The 23,027-nt window shown below is 35.2% G+C and overlaps 4 protein-coding genes across 7 annotated transcripts in view; 1 reads left to right on the top strand and 3 right to left on the bottom strand.

Annotated features, from left to right (window-relative positions):
- Positions 1–433: 433 nt before the first annotated feature.
- usp3 (ubiquitin specific peptidase 3) lies at positions 434–11,947 on the bottom strand. 2 transcript variants are annotated; one of them, XM_079602887.1, is made up of 15 exons: positions 11,277–11,947; positions 8,720–8,780; positions 8,309–8,452; positions 8,104–8,187; positions 7,932–8,013; positions 6,886–6,968; positions 6,135–6,248; positions 5,456–5,569; positions 4,972–5,118; positions 3,015–3,121; positions 2,860–2,940; positions 2,650–2,768; positions 2,445–2,558; positions 1,560–1,627; positions 434–1,368 (listed from the first exon to the last, which is right to left on the bottom strand). In XM_079602887.1, the coding sequence occupies exons 1-15, from the start codon at positions 11,365–11,367 to the stop codon at positions 1,203–1,205; spliced, it is 1,575 nt and encodes a 524-aa protein (XP_079459013.1). In that variant the 5' UTR covers positions 11,368–11,947; the 3' UTR covers positions 434–1,202. The 2 variants fall into 2 exon arrangements, with proteins under 2 accessions (XP_079459013.1, XP_079459014.1); XM_079602888.1 differs by lacking the exons at positions 8,720–8,780; positions 11,277–11,947 and adding an exon at positions 8,551–8,660 and having other exon boundaries at positions 473–1,368.
- ca12 (carbonic anhydrase XII) overlaps positions 11,275–23,027 on the top strand; it is a 30,622-nt gene continuing 18,869 nt past the window's right edge. For 2 of the 3 annotated variants that reach the window (XM_079602895.1, XM_079602891.1), the window contains exons 1-2: positions 11,280–11,352; positions 11,846–11,921. The gene's annotated coding sequence lies outside the window, so the exon portion shown is untranslated. Of the gene's footprint in view, positions 11,353–11,845; positions 11,922–23,027 lie in introns of all 3 variants that reach the window. The other variant, XM_079602892.1, reaches the window with a different exon arrangement.
- On the bottom strand, positions 13,061–16,098 carry LOC306993236 (boophilin-H2-like). Its single transcript, XM_079602897.1, has 6 exons — positions 15,992–16,098; positions 14,227–14,421; positions 13,850–14,026; positions 13,708–13,752; positions 13,549–13,627; positions 13,061–13,439 (listed from the first exon to the last, which is right to left on the bottom strand). Exons 1-6 carry the CDS (start codon positions 16,074–16,076, stop codon positions 13,310–13,312), a joined length of 711 nt encoding a protein of 236 aa, XP_079459023.1. The 5' UTR covers positions 16,077–16,098; the 3' UTR covers positions 13,061–13,309.
- On the bottom strand, positions 16,256–19,867 carry LOC306993237 (kunitz-type serine protease inhibitor A-like). Its single transcript, XM_079602898.1, has 5 exons — positions 19,659–19,867; positions 17,054–17,248; positions 16,721–16,897; positions 16,586–16,626; positions 16,256–16,494 (listed from the first exon to the last, which is right to left on the bottom strand). Exons 1-5 carry the CDS (start codon positions 19,762–19,764, stop codon positions 16,438–16,440), a joined length of 576 nt encoding a protein of 191 aa, XP_079459024.1. The 5' UTR covers positions 19,765–19,867; the 3' UTR covers positions 16,256–16,437.

The following is a 23,027-nucleotide window of genomic DNA, read 5'->3' as shown; positions in this document are numbered from 1 at the left end:
GAAAACGGAAGTTCAAGCATGTTCGCTCGAACCAACGAGGTTCCTTGTCGTGTTACGCAGCACGTTTGAGCTTCAGCAAGAATCAATGAGGTTCATTCTCGTGTTACGCAGCACGTTTGAGCTTCAGGAAGAACCAATGAGGTTCCTTCTCGTGCTACGCAGCACATTTGAGCTTCAGGAAGAACCAATGAGGTTCATTCTCGTGTTTCGCAGCACGTTTGAGCTTCAGGAAGAACCAATGAGGTTCCTTCTCGTGCTACGCAGCACGTTTGAGCTTCAGGAAGAACCAATGAGGTTCATTCTTGTGTTACGCAGCACATTTGAGCTTCAGGAAGAACCAATGAGGTTCATTCTTGTGTTTCGCAGCACATTTGAGCTTCAGCAAGAACCAATGAGGTTCATTCTCATTACGCAGCACGTTTAAGCTTAAAAAATAAGCTTCAAAATGGACCAGTAAATACAATAATTCATTGTATGCGTTTTAATTATGAGAATATAATAAAAACACAAATCAACTTTTGCACAATATGAATCCCTTTAATTCTAAAAGGAAAGAACCTTTACATCAGGTCAGACATTTCCAAGTGTAAAGGAAACTAAATGAATCGTGAGCTATTGGACCCTTCTCTTTAAAATTCATTTTCACATTAGTGAGGTGATAGCTGTGTTTGAGTCAACTACTGCTTTGTGATTAAAAAATGACATCTTGTTTTGTTACGTAAAATCATACATTTCAAGTTTTGGTTCGGAAATACCTCCCAACGCCAACCTAGATCAAATGAACAGCAGGCTCAGAGGACAAGAATGAATTTCCAAGCTGAACAGACAAAAAAAAAACTTCCTGGAGCAGCGAGCAGATCGTTGGCGTGAGTAGGAAACGTCAAGTGTCTGACACAAAAACGAGACCGCTGTCATCATTTCAGCAGACGGAAAAACACTCAAAAATCAATTGTGAAGCATTTTGTTTCTACAGTCAATTTTTTCAGCCCCCTGAAGAATTGCCTTTGGAATCTCGTTTCACACCGGTGGCATATGAAAACAAAAATTAAAACTGGGACAGTCTATTAAACGCAAGTCATCAAGTCAAAATGTAAGCAGCAAGTCGTTTTATACTGAGGTTCTGTGACGGAGAAAACATAACTGGATAGCATGGGACATGAGACGGATGACGGCACACGTATGAAGGTCCAATAACTGAAGTCTTAAAGCTTGGGTTGACTCTCTTGATCGCTGTGCTCGGTGTAGAACAGAATGTAGGCCTTGGCTTTCAGCACAGCCTCCTCATTGACCAGAGTGACCGTGCTGTCGTTGAAGTGGTACCATCGGCCCTCGTGACGCCCGTATGCCGTGTAATGTCCTGAGCCGATGCTGCGGGAGAGGATGGAGATGGAATATCATATAAATATATATCTGTGATCTAATTATCTGTACAGAGTGTGAATTGATATAACAGGAAATAATAGGAGACAGCTACTGATATAACATCCCCCCCTAGTGGATGACAATGAAACTAAAGTTCAGGCTGGTGAATGAGTTGAATACTACAAGCTTTTACTTACCCAGACCCATGATGCACCACCACTGCAGCAAGATCATACAGGCCTCTCTCAGGCAAGCTGTTTTCAGGCTGAATAGAATTACAAAATTGTTATATTTTATATAACAACAATCATATAATAAGTATATTTATTATATAATAATTGTAATCATATCGATTAAAGGTATAATTACTTTTATTATTATTCAATTATCTTAAATTAATAATTAATCAATTTATTTATAGTATAGTAATATGAATATTACTTTATTATTTTACTTCTTTATATATGAATAAATAATAATAGTAATTGTATTTATCATTATCTACTTATGTTTATTTAAATATGAAATATGACAAAAAAGTATTACAATTAATATTTAATAGTAATATATTTGATGTAAATCATTTTTATGTTTTGTATTTATTTTATGTTGAATATTATATATGAAAAAATATAAATTATTATTAAATTATATTAAAATGATATGGTAATATATTTTAAGGGTAATAGGACTAATATATATATATATATAAAATTATTGTATTTTTTAATATTAGATAATGAATATAATAATATTAAAATACATTTTAATTACTTCATATATAAAGTAACAGCATAATAAAGTTATACATTCATATATATATATATATATATATATATATATATATATATATATATATATATACATATTCATAATGTACGCATGTATAACTTTATTATGCTGTTACTTTATACACATATACATATATATATATATACACTTTATACTATTATAATTAGAAATAATCTTTAATTAAATGAAATATAATGACATTTATATATTAAATAAGCGCATAAATTGCCCCAAAAAACATTCTTCAGTTAGAAGTAACATTATTACAGAATTAAATGGTTTGCTCTCACCTCTAACAAGTAGCTTTTCATGTCAAGGCCACGCATGGGAAACTCTACATAGGTGTCAATCTTATTCCTCAGAAACGCTGTCCAGTGGAACCTCTTCAAATGCAGACAGAGCACCTGCACAGGCACAAGACATCATATAACCGTTACAAACTACATGAAACACGAGAATTAAAAATGAGATATTTCTATAGGCTACTTCCATCACCTTGGGCAGTTTCTGGATCCAGAATTTCTTGGTGGACTTTTGTCGCTTTTTGCACTTGTGACACATGTACAGCTCAGTTTCATCAAGTTCCTCAAGGTCTGTGAAACTATAAAGGCAATCTGTAGCCGGCAGAGAGACGGCACACGACCTCTTAGTGTTGCTGGAGAACAAAATGAACTGAATTTAATAGTTTCTAATAACATCTCTTACCTCTCAAAGTGCACGTCGGCCCCGGCTCTTGGTCTTTTGTGGTCTTGATTCTGAACTGGCTGGGAATGTCCAATGAGAGATCTGGAGGGGAACAAGATTTGGCATAACCATGGCAACAAAAGCTTTTAGAGCTGATGGACAGATTGACGACTCACCTAGGAATGGATCAAATTTCCGAGACTCCGTGCCACATATCAAGCAGTACACCTCATTCTGTAGGATGCCACTAAACACAGATGTAACGATAGTGGAGGTCCCGTTTCTGGCAGAAAAGCAAAACCACTTCGCATTATTAAAGGGGTCCTATTATCACTCCAGTGGGAGTTTTGCACACAGCACACTGTTTCTGAACTCCCTGAAACGCCTTGATTGTAGTCTTGAGTTTTCGTCAGGGATCGAACACGTCACAATATTCCTCATTTAAATAATTCCCACCCAAGTCATATGCCAAAAAAAGGGGCGAGGCCTGATTGAGTTGCGCTAGTAGTGTGTTGAAACTCGTGGTTATTGGTAAGGGCTGTGACATTTCCCAAACACGCTCAAAGCGGTTGACCAATCACAACACACTGATCCAGTCAACCAATCAGAGCACATTGTGCTTTTTGGAAGAAGGGGCTTGTCAAATGTCAAACTTGTGAGAAATAATGTTTTCAAGCATGAAAACCTATTCCAGTAGACCCCAAAAAACAACATGAAGACTTTGAACAGTGAATAATAGGGCCTGTTTAAATAAACCGTTTCCCAAATGTGTTCAACAGAATCAGGCCCTTGTGAAAGCAAATTTAGTCCGTCTATTCACAGCAGGATTAACCTGCCATTTTTTTCCGCACAATCCAGTGAGCACGACACAACACTGCACTTCCTTTTCAATAACCCTGCAAATGCACTCAGGTCACCCTCACAGCCCAGGCCGGGGGCTTCCTCACTTGTCTGCTGCTATTAATACAAACACAACAGGGTGGCTCTGCCTCTAGCAGCAGGCAAGTGTGGGAACAGCAGTCTCTGTATACGAGAGAGACTTCCCTCTGCGTGCCGTAAAGAGTTATCTTTATCACTGCTGCCCACGTACTCGCTAAACTAGCAGGGAAGATATAGAACGAGGGGCGGCCTGCTGAGATAGACCTACCTCGAATTAGAAATTTGCCCCGAACCATCTGTGTACCGCTTTGACTAGAAAAAATGTAGTTCACTGAAGACAAGTTGTGCATTTATATTATGTATGTATATATAAAGACTTTCCGCTACTGTGGCGCTTGCAAAAAACACTGCGTTTGTTTGAGTCCAAAACATCAAGTCCTTGCTTAACCAGTGGCGTAAAGCTGCCTTTCCAGAATTTCCGAACATGCGACAGACCGGAAGTCGTTAATTTCTAATGTCGAGTAGTACGGGAGCTTTGTGGAGTTCCAACCATATGCATATGCAGAAATTTCGGATCGGAAACGTAATCAACACTGAGCGCGAGGGGAGAATAACTGGTATTTTTCCATTAAAACATAATTCTTTAAACACTATTTCTATAAAATGGCGGTTATGAATAATTCAAAATGCATTCATTATTGAAGAATTTTTTACATTGTTTCGCCCAAGAAAACCTACTTTTTCTTTCAGACATGTTGGGTGTCATTTGTTTTGTGTGGATATATGATTCACACGTTCATTCAAATCATTCATTCACGTAATACATTTTTATGGGCCGACAGATAGCGGATTTTCCCTAAGTTGCACTTTTTCGCCTCTAGTGGCCGCTCTCAAACTGTATAATGACAGCGGGCCCCTCTCAGCCACTCAAGCAACAGATGCAACCCGGAAAACTATCAATATGGATTTTTGCTGATCATTCCAGCAATCGGTTATCGGTGCCGATTAATCAACAAAACCAATCGATCGACTTCTATTCATTTTAACAGTGAATAAGCAGAGGGTACCAGTTGCTTTATGACCAATTTGAAAGTTACGTGCAACTGCCACTAGGGGAATAAATGTGACAATCGTATGCGAATGTCAGATAATGGAAAGGCGTCTTAAGTTTTGGGCAGGACTATCTGTTTGTCCAAACAAAGGAGGACATGGGAGTAGAAATGACATATATATGTGTTTAGAGCGGTATCATACATGCAGCATTTGCTCTCGGAGGCATGTTTGGGTCGTTCCGGGGTCAGGGCGGGACTGGGTGACCCGTTCTTGCTCCCCTGCATCTCTCTGTGAAGATGATCCAGCAGGTAGCGCAGGAACTCGTGAGCGTCCTGTTGCTGGTAACCCCTGCAAAAACATCAGATAAAAGTCCAAATTGATCCCAATTACTTTCTGTAAGATCTTCTTAGCATTTTTTGAAGATTCATCAAAGGAAAAACATTTTTTTACTTCGTAAACTATTTCAAAATTAACCCAGAAAACACTTTGCTTTTCTGATGACATCACTGAGGCCATGCAGGCTATTGGATAATGTTAACCAATAATCAAATAGCTATTTAGGAATTAGTTTAGAATTTTTTTATATATATATTTCACAATCAAGGACACATTTTTCTCTTTTAATATTTTAGGTCACTAATATTACTAATTGTTACAGCAATAACTTGTGTATATTTAATGATACCTGAAACTTGGCATTATTTTCCAAATGACATAAAAGAGGGCGTCTGGGCTGAAGGCGGTCTGACTCCCCTGCCAAAGTGAACAGAGTGTTTTCCTGAACTCCTCAACCAGAGATCTGCACAACAGAGCAGAAAAACACTGGGATGTTAGTGGACATTACAGGGACTGATACGTCAGGCCTGTTCTGAGGTGGCAGAGAGCAGAGAAAAAAACGTATTAATGCAAAGAATACAACGTATCTAATTGTGTGATTAGGATAACAAAATATATGACCTGCTCTCATCCACGAAAACCATAAACAAACTACACAAAGTAAAAAAAATGAAAAGAAAAAAGACCCAAACTATTAAATAAGGGTTGTATTAAGGATAACCATAGATTGCATCAACCACATTGTGTGTTGGCCACCGAGAACAAGACATCAAAATTTAACATAAAAAACATGTATATTCTTAGGCAAAACAAGTTTATAAACACTGTATTTGTACTTATTTTACGTATAACAAATGAAAGATTAAAATATGTATTTTGTACAGCTAGCCGTGGATTATCCCTTACGTATATGATATTGTAAGAGCTTACACACACAAAAAAAGTGTGTTTTCCGACAACTTTCTTTCTTTAAAATAAAGGGCACCATTCGAACCCCCCTCTTTGCCATTCAGTGGAGAGGACCTTACACACTGCTGTCCCCCTGACTCCTGGTGTGGTACATTCTCCTTCCTGCAGTTTTCCCGCTTCGTAAGGCCACCGAGGGCAGCTCCTTGAAATAACAGCTGAACACCTGGATGTTACTGGAGACAGGAAACAAAAACCAGCGATTAACTAAACAGATCTGTCTCTAACATGACTCAAAATCCTTACGCCCTTTTAGTATATCTTTCAAAATGCAAACTAAACATTGACAAGAATCCTCGGAAACCTTGCAAAACCAGCAAAAGTCTGCAAATGGAAAGGTTTCTTTTAGGTAGATTTAAACCTTATCCAGGCCTTAAAACCAATGCAGCTTATCAATAAAAAATGACAGGTTAAAAATAATTATGACACTATAATAATTAAAAGTACATTACTCGAAGTAAAATAGCTTTTGCGATAATCTTTTATCATTCTGTAACTTGACAAAATCCATGGGAACAATAAGACAGCAAATAAATGACGACAATGTTCAATGCTGCCCCTTCACTAGTTCATAATAACACAGGCCTAACGGTTTATGATATTTGGCATGAACTACTCGCTGCGGTTTAGCCAGTGTAAGGTTGGCTGCGGTGAGCGGGCAGACGGCCTAATCCGTCACCTGGCTTCCCATCAAGCTCTACTCCAGCCAGCTCACTGGCCACAGAGAGCAGAGAGCCAGCCGGGCCACGCACACACTGCCAGGACACACACCGCCGGCTGCCCTTGGCTCGGGGTCGTGAGGGTTGCTCTTACCTCAGGGACTGGAGAATGGCGTTCATGAAGCAGGTGTTGCCCAGATTGCGGAGGCCTGTGGCACAGTGTGCTAGAGTGCCGTCCTGTGTGGGGACATTTCAGAAAAAATATGGAACCAGCACACATTTGAAAAAATTATGCATATACATAATTTAAACGAAAAGTGAATGTATACACACCACTAGTTACATTTACAAAGAAAAAATCAAGTACTTCTTAACAGTGACATGACCAGAGATTTCTATTAACTGTACGGTACCTTATGTATTTTTATTTATATATTTACTACTTTTAAGTTATATTTCATATGCGTCAATGTATATATAGTTGTTTTGGTTACACTATTTTAATATGACATAGTTACAGTGTAATTATGCATTTAAGTACTGAGTAATATTAATTAACTACATGTACTTACTAGGGTTATGGTTAAGAATAGGGTTTGGTTTAGAGTTAGTTGCATGTAATTATGCATAATTTATAGTTATTACTATAGTAATTACATGTAACAAGGACACTTAAATAAAGTGTTACCGTTGTTTTATTATTTGTTGTATTTTATTAAAATATTACATTCAATACACAGTAATAAAAAAAAAAAAATATATATATATATATAATACAAAATAAATATTTTTCTAATAAATAAAATTCTAAAGCTCTATGCTAGACCTACACATGTAAAATAATTGGCTTCTTTTGGGCTTAGAAAGTTTATAATAATAATACTAATTAGTTATTTTATATATTATATATTAAATAATATACAATATATATATATATGTTCAAAATGTTTCCAACAATGATAATAACAGAGTATCAAATCATCATATTAGAATGATTTCTGAAGAATCAAGTGACACTGAATTCAGCAAAATTCAGCTTTGCATCACAGAAATACATTTTATTTTAAAGTATATTCAAATAGAAAACCATCATTTAAATTGCAATAATATTTCACTAATATAGTGGCATCATGTTTTTCAGAACCATTTCTCAGCACACTGGCTCCTTTGCACACATATCTAGAATCAAACTCAACTTACGCTGTCTTTCTTCAGCTTGCTGTCGTGAGAAGAACTGTCTGACAGCTTTCTTTTCCTCTGTCTGTCGGTATTAGACACAGAGCTGAACAAAGAGAATAAATCGTTTCAAAAACAGTGTATTCATGTGATGATTATTGTTGAATGGATGCACTTCGACAAACATCAGTCTTACTTTTCCAAACTCTGAAGATGTTCTCTGACCCTCTGCACATTTCCTAGTTTTGTGTCGTTCACCACAAATTCGTCACATCTGTAACTACAGAAAAAAAAAACAATGTGAAAGATTAACAAACACTGCTCACTGAATAATGTTGTATGTACTGTCCCTTTAAGAACACTCTTATATCTTATGAATGTATTTGTGTAAAGAAACCAACCAGTATGTGCTAAAACTGTTGCAGTCCATACACACAGAGTGCTGCTGACTCTTCTCGCTCAACTTCTCTCGCTCTGGCTTCCTTTGACCGCCGCCTGGAGCCTGAATGTCCTCAAAATGCTTTTTGGCATGGCCGTTAACATACCTGCCACAGCAAACAGATGCAAAGGAATATTAATATGTGTGAAATGTAATATATTATTAATCATTCAAATTTGATTGATTTTAATTCAATTTACTTACTCAAATCATTTGAATACAGCTAAAATATAATTCTTCACAACAGCAAATCAAGGAACTCTGGATTTACACTTGAATGTAATATTTGCTGTAAATCATAAAGGAAACCGCACACACCGAAACCACACAGACTAAAAATTTTATTAAAAATTTAGACAATTTAAGCACTCACCTTCCGCAATGCACGCTCAAGCACGTCAGGCAAACCCACGGGCTTTTGTTTGACCGGCAAACTAAAAAAATAAAAAATAAAATCTAGATTAATAAATAATATATATATATATATATATATATATATATATATATATATATATATATATATATATAATATTCATGATATAACATGGCATTTTACAAATGTATAAAACCAGACCATCTTTTCTTATTTTGAATACCTTTAAAAATATATATATATATACAATAATAATAATACATCAAATTTTCAGCTTCTCTTGGGGTTATATATATTTTTTCTCTCTCCATTTGTATAATTTTCTTTTTATAATGTATATTTTTTCTTTTTTTATTAATTAATTTTCTCCCGATTTTTATTAATTTATTTAATTCATTTATTTAAGCCATTTATTTATTACTATTTCAATTATTATACATTTTCCCACAAGGCATATTTTAAGCTCTATACTAAACATATACATTCTTTATATTTCAAAATATTTTCTGTATTTGCATAATTTGTATAATATTTAGACACACATTCTTCCCTTCGGGCTTAATATTGCAAATATATATATATATATATGATACACACGTTTTTTACTATTTGTATAATTCTACATACTTTTTAATAAGGTTTCCATACATTTTTTTTCCCTTCAAAACATAAATCCTAGCGTATAATAATAACAACCACTTTTGCACTGAGCTGAAGTGGCATGTTAACCTCATGTGAAAGTAATCTCTAGCTGTGTCCTGCTGGGAGAGAGAGCTTTGTTCTAATTGCCTTGATCACCTTCCCTTCTGAGTGCACAACAAGCATCTGAATTAGCCGTTGCTAAGGAACGGTCCATTCTGGTGAATGCTGGTCTGTGCACGACCCAACAAATGTGGAAAAAGTCAATAGACCCCGTGCGTCTCCTCGTACCTGCTGTGCGCTGACAATGCTGAGCTATTGTAACATGCTTTATATAATGTACTTCATACAAAAGAAACCATTCTAACAAAGTCCGTTTTATTAGGAACAAAACCACCTAGCAGGTACAATTTGTATGATTTTTTTTCAATGAATCTGCCACAAAGTAGTGTATAATTGAAGCTATCTTGGTATAAGGTAGTTCATAGTTCTGTTTTACTAATTTGATTATTTTAAGTGAACATTAATGTATTTTTAGTAACTAGAGAGGGTCACTGAAAAGACATTTTTCATAAGAAATGTGTTAAACATGAGATATGGGGCATTTGTCATGTCCCGTGGGTGTGCTGAAGGGCCACTGGCGTCACGCCCCAAATGTTCATGTGTTTTCAGTGTAATCTAACATGACAATTCATCTCAACCAAAAATACACATTATCATGCACTGCGAAAAAAGATTTTTCAGAGATATTAAGAAAATACTAGGCTATTTCAGTTTCTAATAGGGATGCATGATATATTGGTGACGATATTGGTTTTAACTTATATTTCCTTCATTCGAAATATGTCAATTAGTGTGAATGGCGTTCAAAAACAGACACGACAATAAAGATTTATAAAAAGTCACCTGATATGGGTTTTTTAAATAGTCTAGGCCAACATCTAAAGAGGAAGATGGCCAAAATATACATCTACACAATATAGGTAGGCCTATTTGTATGTATACCGGTACATATCAGCGGTCCTAAGACAAGAACAGGCATTGTTCAAAATTCTTGTATAACACACATGAATGTAGCCTAGTATATAAATATTAAAGTATATTATGTGCATGATGTAGTGAACCCAAACCCAAAACGAAGGTGAGAAGATAGAACGGTTTACAATTTAGATCCTCTTATATTTCATTGTTTTGATCCTTTTACACATTTAAGCACTCATTTAAGGCCATGAATACATTAGCAGCATTACACTAATGTTGCAACAACGTTTGCAGACGTTATTTCCGGTTTATTTTGATATCAAGGTCTGCATCTAGACAGCTAAATTTTACCTCCCAATAATACATAAAGACCCATTTTAATAATTTACTGTACATCAGCAGGTCTGTAGTCTAACTGTTATATTAAATAAACAGCTCGACATAAAATTGAAATCCAATCGAAGATAAAAAGCCAAATCTGTCTCACTCAACTTTCTGAAGCAAAGGACAACACAACATTTTCTGTACAAAAAGGAGAGTAAATGTGACAACCGTTTAATATTATTTAAAAACAAGACATTGACCCGAAAATATGTCCATAGAACAATAGCTTTGCGCTTAGCAAGTTTTAGCGAGTTTGAGTGCTGTGTAAAGCTAAACTACTTAGTTTGGGGTTTAAAATGAGTACAATTACGAAATATGATAATTTCACATCATATTATTATAGTTTTCTTCTAATTTCAGATATATTTGTTTTAAAAAACACACACACAAAAGTCTCCTAACGCGAGCTGCAGTGAGCAATAAAGCACTAGCCGGCTCGGCTAGCTCGAGCTATTTCACAGGAAACGGACTTAACGTTAATTGTAAGTGATTATTAGTGAATAATTGTCAGTGATTATTAGTGAATAATCATTTGTATCCGCATTTAACTCACCAGAACAGCACCATGAGGAAGGGGAACCGTTGGGGAAGCGGCTCGGATCCACCGTCATACAGACACTGGAGTTGAGGTGAGGGCACTCCATGAGCCTGTGTGCTACTGCTAGCTAAAGCACTAGCTAACACAGTCTGTCCTCTGCTGCACGATTTCTGTGTTTAAACTCTAAACGTGTATGTTTAAAAGCCACAAAATGTGTTTCCGAGACGCAGTGTGTATATTCCTAAACGTATAGATGTGTTAGCAGTAATGTTGCTCTGCTAAGTGGAGACAGTGTTGTTATGTTAAGAGGGCAGACATGCATAGACTCGCCTTGTCTCAAAACCCGCTGAGCTCCCTACCTAGACAGCAGAAATACAGTCTAAATAGGGAGCGTACTTGACAATCTTTAAACTTTACTTTTACTTTGATGGGATGTATACACAAGCGTGTGTTAATCGAGAAAAGACCAGCCTAAAGATCTAGGGTCATAGGGAGAGCAATAATGAGATAAAATTAAGAGATGTGTCATAGTGGATGATAAATGAGAAAGTGTAACTAATTTACAAATCAATATTTTACTGCAGGTGTTTTCAAACTGTTTGATACCATGGGCGCGATATATCATTATCCCGGTTTGAGTCCTCTCCTTAAAATAAAAAGGTAAGCTTTAATAAAAACCTGTGTATAGGCTACAGTGAATTAGGCCTTAGTGTAAAATAGTATCTGACAAATGTCTATGATGAGGGATGGCTTTTCTACCCACCATGAGCATATATATATATATATATATATATATATATATATATATATATATATATATATAACATTATAATTATGTAGGTAATCCTGAAGAAAAAAATTTAACTAAATAAAACATTTTTTTTATTTATTATTTATTTTTTAATCTTTAGTGTGTAATAAAATAAATTATGTAAATGTTAACTTATTTAATTGTATCATTTTATTTTATGAAAGTAAGGCTAAAAGTATAATAAAATCAATTATGTAAATATGACCTTTTTTATTATTACATTTATTTATTTCATTTTTATTTATTTAATTAATTAATTAAATTTATTAAATTAATATTATTTCTGAAGAGAAATGTAAAAATATGGCTAACAATATAACATATGTAATTTTTTATTGATTAATTTATTTTCATTTTACATTCATTTTATATTATTTATTTTATTATTATATTTTGTCCTTTTACTTCTGACGAGAAAGATGGAACCGTGGCTAACAACAGAATTAATTCTATTAATGTTGTTTATTTATTTTTTTTCCATATTTTATTATCGCAATTTATTTATTTAATCTTAAAAAATGTTTTAAGAGAAACACAAAACTATGGCTAACAATATAATTAAATGAATTCTGTAAATGTTAACATTTATTTATTATTGTATCGCAATTTATTAATTTTGAATTTATGTAATTATTATTATTTTATTTTTTTAAATAAATTGTATTCATTTTATTAAGAGAAACATACAACTAAGACCAACTATATTCTAAAATTAATGTTAACGTTTTATTTATTGCAATTTATTTCTTTTATTTTATTTTATTTCTGAAGAGAAACATAAAACTATGAGTGCTTTCCATAAATGGTAACTCTCTATTTTCACATTGTTACACTATCTTTCTCTGAACTTTTCCGTTCACCCCTTTACAGCCCCATGGGGTTCCTATACCCTCCAGCTGCTTTATCACCATACACTGATGTTCTCTCACAGACAGACAATGCCACAGTTGTACATTTGAAACCATTTAAGACCACACAGACATTTTTTACTTAAAATCTTTATTGTGATATGACCAGTTTGACTGACATATAAAACAATGTAAATTAGAAACTTCCAAACATAGTAGACACAAGTATAAAGTACAAGTAAATAAGCAACAGAAATGTTATTTGCCCTTTTTTTTTGTCAAGCCCTTTGCTTCTTTAAAAAAAAAAAATCACTTTACCAAAAGAAAAAGAAAAAAAAGGGCAAAAGTTTCAATGTACATTTGTGGTTTAAAATGTAAATTCGGAGATTTCAAGTTTGGATTGTAGAGATTTCCAGAGTGGCTGGCTGTGCTTCCCCTCCTCCCATCTCAATGGCCTGCTCCTTCAGCGGCTGCTCTGCTGACTTCCCATCTTTCTTCTCACGTTTCTTCGAGCTAGGCCTGGGAAATAAAAAAAATTGAATGATAGAAATTTCAGCGTAAATACAGAAAACGTGAAGTAACAAATAATATGGCCTAACACAAACAAAAATGTACTGTAATGACATACTTCTTCTTGAAAGCAAAGACAATCACCACAATGAGAATAATGGCACCAATAAGACCAAACACAACGCCCAGGATAATTCCTGATGGGATAATAAGAAATTAATATCAGTTGATAAATGAGTTGTATGAGTTAAAAACATCATATTCGAGTTTAACTTACCAACTGGTACATCTGATTCACCTGAATAGTCCTCGTGGCCTACATCTATTCAGACAAATGTACATTAATATACTTCTCTCTCTTTTTTGCATGTAGATCTCTGGGTAAAATCACTTAGTTTAATTTCATACCGATACCGTACCTGCTGCATTGAAACACGTGGCATTGCACCAGTCAGAAGAGAGGAACCGGTTTCCGTTTCCCACACATCCGGTCCAGTAGAAAGACTTGCATGCGTGATGTTCAGGACTGTAGTAATACCGCAGATAATGACCGAAACATTCCCCTGTTTTTTTTGGAAGAGTGCAAGCTTTGCGTTCTGCAAAAAAAAAAAAAAAAAAAAAAAAAAAAACAGTTTTTACCACAGGGTGGCAGTATTTTCTTCAACAAAAAATGTTACGCATAAAGTATCGTTATCGTTGCCTACACAAAACAAATGAATCAATCACAATGCATTTCACATACAAACTATTTATGTTGCATTATTGCAGAGGAATGAAATGTGAGTAGAAAGATTACCGTCTCTAGGGAACAGCTCTTCGGCTCTTGAAGAACAGTTTCTCATGCACTGCCTCTCTATAATGAAACGGTTTGCATTCCCACCCTCCCCTTTGTACCGGAATGGAAAACAATTGTCTTTTTCTTGATCGTAGTACATGTAAACCACAACCTCAGATTCACCCGTTCCTTCATCTGGTTTCAGACTGCAGGCATCTAGATTTGGAGAAAAAAATTACGTTCTTGTCCAAGATCCAGTAAAGCACTATTTAACCCCCACTATTTGAACACAAAAGATGATATTTTGAAGAATGTCAGTAACCAGCACGGCAGTTGACGGCACCCATTGACTTTCATATAGAAAAAAAACTACTATGAAAGTCAATAGGGCCCATCAACATTCTTAAAAATATATTTTGTGTTCAGCAAAACAAAGAAACTCATACAGGTTTGGAACAACATGAGGGTGGGTAAATGACAACATTTTATTTTTTAGGTGAACTATCCCTTTAAAGCAGGGTGTATTCTGATTGACTGTCACACTATCATAGTTTGTGCCATTATCGTTATAGTTGTGTTGTGGACTCTGCTATTCTTTTTTTTTATCGTTATCGTTCTTAGTTTGAACGGGCCTTTGTACACATGAGATGCTACGAATCATGATTTAGTCACCAATTGGGAAAATAGTTATAAATAGCGAATTAATTGCCATGATATTTTGTTGTACATTCTGCTAACTTGGTCGGAACAATCATAGAAATGGGAGTGATCTTTGTATCTTGAATGAGTAGCCTAATGTGTAACTAGTCTGGATACTGTCCACACCTAGTTTTTATGATGGTTGTAAATGTTGTCATTTTTTTTTACAGATAGACACTTTCGTGTTAACGATTACACACATTTTAAACCTGGACAACATTACTGTGGCCTACAAAAACCTGAGACAATGGTTTTATTTGTGCCTGTTAGTACAGTTAAAAAATATTCTCTTGGATGTGTAGTTGTAAGTCCACGTAAATTTGCAATAGTAAACAAACACAAACATACATTTGTTCTCATTAATATAATCCATTGCTAAGCCCAGTGTTGTAGTTTACACAGGTTTTATGAGTGAAGTCTGTTAAATTTGTCCGTTCTAATCCGTTTGTATGCATTCTGGATATGTGTAGGCCTACTGAGTGGTCTGTACAGATTGTTATGTTTTTGTAACTCCATTAACCTTTAATTTTTATTCCCAATTTTTAATGCGACTGATTCTTCTTGTAAATATTGTGCAAATTCCGTAAAAAAACAACAACGCCAATTCACTGCACTATGGATTTGAATTGAATTGGCCACGCCCCACAGGAAGTTGCATAGAAATGACAGAAGGTGGAATTAACTGATTTAAAATTCAAGCAAATTCGAACAAAGTGTTCGGCCATATAATAAAAGTTAATTTGTTAAATATAAAGAGGTTTTAAAAAAATTAAGTAGGCCTAGGCCTATACGTTTAGGTAAAAACATTTTGTAGGACTTTTTAAGCAATAATCCAAGGTTTGTCTCAACAAATTTTCTAGGTGTGACGGGGCTCCATAGACGAAACCTTTGCTCATGCTTATATATCTTCTTCACTTTCCTTAATTTCATCACACAGAATACACGATACAACCTTGAGAGTCGTATTTTCAAAATTAATTTTTTTAATTAGTTAAAAACGAAGACCAAACCCATAAACCTTATTATAACTCACAAAACAAATGAATATATTTACCTTTCTGTGTTTAAAAAAAAAAAACCCTCTTACCTGGTTTCTGAGTTTGGGCCTGAATGTTGTGGTTCAGAGCAAAAATGAACAAAATAATGCCAAGTTCCCTCATAGTGAACCACATAGTTGTGTGAACACTAGTGTAGATGAACGTTTGCGAATAATAATCAGTAAGGGGAGGATGCTTTGCACTTTGTACTTCCTTGAGATAAGAGCAATAAATGTTGAGGAGGGGACAACACTAATGTTACTGTAGATTCACAGTATGATTTCTTTCAAATAACTTGATTACAGAGACTTATAGCGCCAAATGAATCTTTATTGTTTTGCAGAATTTGAAATAAGTTCACTTACAGATATAGCAGAAGACATAGTTGATTGGACATTAATAAGTGTATATTGACAAGTTTAAAATGGTTGATTTGTTTTGCACTGCTCATATGACACCTGGCGGTGGGAAGACTTCTTCTTGACAGCAAAGACAATCACCACAGTGAAAATAATGACACCAATAAGACCAAGTGCAACACCCCAGATAATTCCTGATGGGATAATGAATGAATTGAATTAATATCGGTGGATAAATTAAATTAGTTGAATGAGTTGAAAACATCATATTCAAGTTTCACTTACCAACTGATAGGCTACTCCTGATTCACCCGAGTCCTCGTGGCCTTGATCGAATCAAACAAATGTACATTAATTATGTTTTTTTGCATGTAGATCTCTGGGTAAAATCACTATTATAAGATTAATTTCATACCGTACCTGCTGCATTGAAACACGTGGCATTGCACCAGTCAGAAGTGAGGAACCGGTTTCCGTTTCCCACACATCCGGTCCAGTAGAAAGACTTGCATGCGTGATGTTCAGGACTGTAGTAATACCGCAGATAGTGACCGAAACATTCCCCTGTTTTTTTTGGAAGAATGCAAGCTTTGCGTTCTGCAAAAAAAAAAAAAAATTCCACAGGGTGGCAGTATTTTCTTAAGTCAAAGATGTTTGACCTGAGAATGAGTCAGAAAAATTTAAATCCGTTTCATGCAAAAATATTTTATGTAGCATTATTGCAGAGGAATGAAATGTGAGTAGAAAGATTACCGTCTCTAGGGAACAGCTCTTCGGCTCTTGAAGAACAGTTTCTCATGCACTGCCTCTCTACAATGAAACGGTTTGCATTCCCACCCTCCCCTTTGTACCGGAATGGAAAACAATTGTCTTTTTCTTCATCGTAGTACATGTAAACCACAACCTCAGATTCACCCGTTCCTTCATCGGGTTTCAGACTGCAGGCCTCTAGATTTGGGGGGAAATGAATAAGGAGAGTTATTTACTGTATTATATCTCTGTCCAAGGTCCTCAATTAAAATGTTGTAAAATCTACACTACCGGTATATATCCTACATTATTCTAAAGTTCGAATCATCCATGGAAATTATGTTAAGAGAATTCGTTTTGTATCTTGAATGTTATTTTTAACTAGTCAGTCCACACAACTACAGAAACGACACTGCAATCATCATGACTTTTTGAGTGGCCATTTTTTATTTTCAATATGTCTCTTTTTTTTTTTAGGAGCGAAATAAACCTAAAATTCTCGGAACAGCAGCATGTGTCCAAATTTTAATCTTAACCGTTTTATTTGATCAGAAACGATCTGTAAACAGGGCTTTAAGTGTAAAATACCGAACTTGTCCTTTAAGAACAATGTGCATTTACTTTTAAATTGGAACATATTTAGATTAAGTTTAGCATGTGCAGGATGATGATGCATGATCCAATGTGTTATTATAGGAAATAAATATCATAGATCACTATTTTCCAGAGACTTCGCCCAATTCTGAAATGCACACTGTAGAAATTATTGCGATTTATACTGTAAAAAAACTGTTTAAACTTAACAGTTTGTTCTCTTACTATATGGTTAAAAACTATAATAGACATTTCAGGGCATTTCATATAATTTTAAATGTGGTTTTCTTATTCAAGTAAAATACCAACTATATTATAATGTAGGCTACTGTGAAAAATGTAAATTGACATTCCCAGAATTCCCTGCGTGACACTTTACATTTGATGGTATTTCATCTAAAGTCCCCCTGTGGTGAAAATCAAGTTTTTAATGTAGTTTATATGTCTATGTGGTGTTTTTTAATATGCTTTAATACAAACCATGTGGACATTCATAAGTCAACACCATTGCTGAATATATTTTCCTTAAAACTGCAGTGAACAAAAGACAGTCTCCAAATCGCGGTTTGAAATCGCTGGTGTTTCTGACGTCACAAACTACCTTGCAACCAATCAGGTCAATGTGTGATCGACAACGAGTGGATCTCTGAGCTGGTGTGAGTGAGTGGAGGCGGGGCTAATTTGCATATTCATAGAACCGCATATATAAATGAAGCAAATGAGTTACATTCAAGCTATTTTAAGGCATGAATCATTTTTTTTTAACTTTGTAATTTTGGTGGGTTTTAAGGGATACAGTTATTGACTAGGGGGACTTTAAATAATTGTGTTTCTTATTAGTTTTGTAATAAGTTACATAAATTAGGGTTTTATGTTTCTACATGAATGTTTATTGCATTATTTTAGTGTTACCACGATGGTGTTTTGTATGTGTGTGTAAATGACACTGCTTGCACCTTCTATATATTAGTATTTACGTCATCTTGTGATGAACTTCGATTCGTCGTGTGGCTTTCTCTTTACCACCTGTGTTATTATGATGGTTGTCAGTATATGTTAAAGGATCAAAACAGATTTTAGTTGCAGTATGGTTATGCTTATTCAGCAGAAAAGGACTGTTGGATTTACTAGTTTATTTATTGTTCGTAAATTACAACAGTTTTAAACTGTATAATGTACAGGTTGTTCTGTAAAGTTGTTTACATTTTACTGTATTTTTACATAATTATTCTGGCAATCACAGCCAGTTTTTTTTTCGGTAAAACTTTTCTTACACAGTTTTTTTTTTTTTTTACACAGTTCTTAAAATTCTTCATCTTCTATCAAGTTTTGAACTTGAACAATTAAAGCTTTTTCATCAAGACTGTGGAACAACAAATAGTAATATACTGATGTTTCATAATTGCAAATTTGCCCCGCCTCCACTCACTCACACCAGCTCAGAGATCCACGTTGACCTGATTGGTTACAAGGTAGTTTGTGACGTCCGAAACACCAGCGATTGGTCTCTGGTTCACTGCAGTTTTAAGGAGAAAATACTCAGCAATGGTGTTGACTTATGAATTTGCACATGGTTTGCCTTAAAGCATATTAGTAACTCCACATAGACATAAACTACATTAAAAACTAGATTTTTTTTTAGCACAGGAAAGGGTCAAAATGAACTGTCACTAAATCTCTCAAATTTTGTGGGAATCTCTTCCATGTTAACGATTACTAGCGTTTTACACCTGGGTAACAAGTAATTGTGGCCTATAGAAACTAAGACTTAATTTTCTGTTTGTACTGTTTGCTGATTTGCAGTCATTCCTAAACACAAACATTCAATTGCCAATTTCAATGAGTTTGCATGTGACACTGCCAAGTACAGGGTTATTACTATTCTACTGGTATAAAACACAGTGGTTAACAGAACAAGTTATTATAAGATCAAACCAGACATAAACCTTGTTAACAAATTCATTTATTAACCTTTGTGTTTTATTTATCTACATTTGACAATAAGAACACTTACCTGGTTTCTGAGTTTGTGCCTGAATGTTGTGGTTCAGAGCAAAAAGGAATAAAATGATGCCAAGTTCCCTCATAGTGAACCACATGTGTGAACACATGGTGTACATGAATGTTTGATGATCAAGTTATCTAAAGAGCAATAAAACTAGGGAGGAAGGAAATGTATGATTTCCAATAACTCGATTATACAGTGTGTAGCGTCTGGACCAATCAGACACGCACTAACTATTCATTATATTTAATGAATAATCCAGCAAACTCACTCTCCCAACAAAGGTCTATGAAACTCCCCCCAAAACTAACATCACAAATGAAGCTTACCCACTGGCAGAACCTGGTGTCCTGCTACAGGACATATTAAGACTGATAACAAGTTTTACGACACCAAAAGGAATTTCCAGAGAGTTGTGACTCTCGCTTAGGCTAATTCTTACTGAGAAGGAGAAACAATCCTATATGTATATATAACCACTTGAGAAATGTATAAACGTATCTAATTTTCCCATCTCATGATTTTCCTTTTATGTGGTTTGGCCTATGTTTTCTTATAAACTCTAATGGGTTAATGTTTCAGACTTTGTATACTATGGGTAACCAAAATCATATGTGTAGCATGTTTGGTCTCTATAAATTCCTATCTTCGTCGCCCATTTGTTAATTTACATTACATTCTGCTAACTTTGTGACGCATTAGTATTATAAGAATCTTGAAGATTCTTTTCTTAAACATTCAAATGCCTCCTAGAACACAATGGGTCATAACATTTTCCCTCCAAAGGAAACAACTTCTTATTGGTTCACACACACACAGCCCAGTGGGTGTGACATCTTCACGCGTTAGAAATCACTGATCACAAGATCAGCGCTCTCTTTTTAGCCTCTTAGCTCTCTTGCTTCTAGCTTCTTTTGGTCCTTCCTGAGAAGTCCTAATGTGAAGATGATGCTGAACTAGAAGTCCCCGAAGGATCCCCAAGCTTGTGCCAGGCTTCGGCCTTGTCTTTCCATTCACCAAAGAGACTCTGACTCCCACTGGTTCTCTCTCATCAAGATAACATCAGCAAAGATCAACTGGAGCATCAACAAATTGCTTCAGGACAGTTTAATTCAAATGGGCGAGACATGCAATTATCAAAAACTTAGACTCATTATTTGATACTTTAAGTATCCTTACCACTTTTAAAGAAGGGCGTGTTAGAACTAAACTGATGGTTTTCTCAAGGCTGATGATCTGCTGAATTTCAAACAATGCTATACTTCTTGCTTTCCTGTATTCTGCTTCAGCTTTCTTTCCCTTGATAAACTGTATGCATGTATGTGTGTGTTAGAGTAGTTTAATGTTAATAAAGTCTTCATATCACACGTAAAGATGTCCGTGTCTCAAGCTTATATCCAGAGTCAATAGATTTTTGGCTACTTGCTCTTAGTAGTAGCCTACTAAGTAAGAAAGACATTTCCCATGCCCCGGAAATGTACATTTCTATTAACCAATATTGAGGGTTCAGACAGAGGTTGAACTGAGTAATTGGTTGTAATGTAGCTACATCAAGTTAATCCGATTAACTGATCCAAATATTCATACTACTGTGCTAAGTATAGCCTAAAATGAAACCATTATGGTATTTAGTTAAAGGGATCCTATTATGCCCTTTATTCGTGCATTATTCACATATTTTTCATTATTACAGCTCCTCTCTCCCCAGTCTGGTTGAACGCGTCATTTTCGACGAAGCCCCTCCTTCCGAAATACAAAATGTGCTGTGATTGGTTAGCTGGCCCAGTGTGTTGTGATTGGCAGCACTTAGCGAGTGTTTACGAAATGTCATTCCCCAATTCATAACCACAAGCTCTACTCAGATGTAGGAGGGCTTTAATTTCAAACCAATTCAAGCCTGATTCAGACCCTGACAATGTTAACGAACAAGAGGATTGTGCTGAACGGATTTCAAGCACAGACTTTGCAAGCACGGATTTCACAGGACGTTTCAGGGTGATATGTGTTTTTTGTTTTTTTTCTTAGAAAACACAACTACAATAAGACACACAAGTTGTGATCCATAAACAACAGGTTGTCCCGATAAAACGGGAATGGCTACATCTTTCAGGAGAAGCTTTTGTGCGAACGTTGCGGTTATAATGTTCAGGAACAGTGTTAAAAATAAATTTTACCCTCTCGCGTTTGATATACGTCACCACCACTAGCACACGGATCCCGCTAAACATGCCTGTGTCTTTGGTGCACTTCACCGCCTTCTTTCAGGGAGAGGACAAACTAGTTGAGCGTGGTGAAAACCACTTCGTTTGTGGAGGGAAAATGTGTTATGCGGTGACGTCACATATGCGACGTGTAGTCTTTCTCGTTATGTCTATTCCACAACTGCTAGCCAAAGAATCATACAATATACTGTCAAACTCGTTACATGAGAAATATATAAAAAATTCACAGACAACATATGTTCACATTCATGGCACAAACGGGATCAGAAAATAATAATTTTCTCTCATTCACTTGCATTGACGCTTTTTCAACCTAGAGGTCCACTTGGAGTTTTACGGATGGGCCATTTTTGTAATGACCATTTTTATGGACCAATTTTTGTAATGACCATTTTTTGTAATTTTTGTAATGACCATTTTTATGCACCTCGCTATGGGAGAATTCTTCAGAGGTTATGAGTGAAAATAATATCTAGCCTATGCCAAAGAGGCTCCACAAATCATGTGGCAGATTCAGGTTTCAGTATTGGCTGTTCCTAATTCCTAATAGTGGAACATTAACACACAATTAAATAAATTCAAATCTGCAGTCCCATCATAAATAAGATTATTGAAAAAATATATATATATTATGTAAAAATGCTAAATATATTTATTCTGGAGTGGATCAGTTCAGCTGGTATATCACTTCTCCCTCATTTGACCTTTGATTCACTAAACGATCATCCATGTGTCTCAGTGGGTGATTCACATAGTATGTGACATGTATAATGTGACAGATTTAGCTTGGAGTGGTTGGGAGCTTGTTTCCACTGTGTAATAAAAAAATATAAAAAGTGTAGTTTTTAACTCACAATTGCGAGAAAATAAGTCATAATTGTGAGGTAAAAAGTCGCAATTATAGGCTAACTTTTTTTTGTATTAGTTTTTTCTGTGGCGGAAACAAGCTTCCATATAAAGTAGGCTATATCAGTGTGTAGCCTATAAGAAACAAAATCTGAACATCATTATCTCGCCATTTACAATTTTTGTTTCAAAATATACAGGTAAATGCTAAATGACTAAATGTAAATGTAATACAGGTAAACAAACAGATTTTTTGAATACATTAACCCTTTGTGTAAAAGTGTGTGCATATTACATATGGGTAAGTTGT

This window comes from Phoxinus phoxinus (assembly GCF_949152265.1).
Source record: "Phoxinus phoxinus genome assembly, chromosome: 25".
In the NCBI taxonomy this organism is placed as follows: domain Eukaryota; kingdom Metazoa; phylum Chordata; class Actinopteri; order Cypriniformes; family Leuciscidae; genus Phoxinus; species Phoxinus phoxinus.
This window is presented reverse-complemented; position numbering and strand designations above follow the sequence as displayed.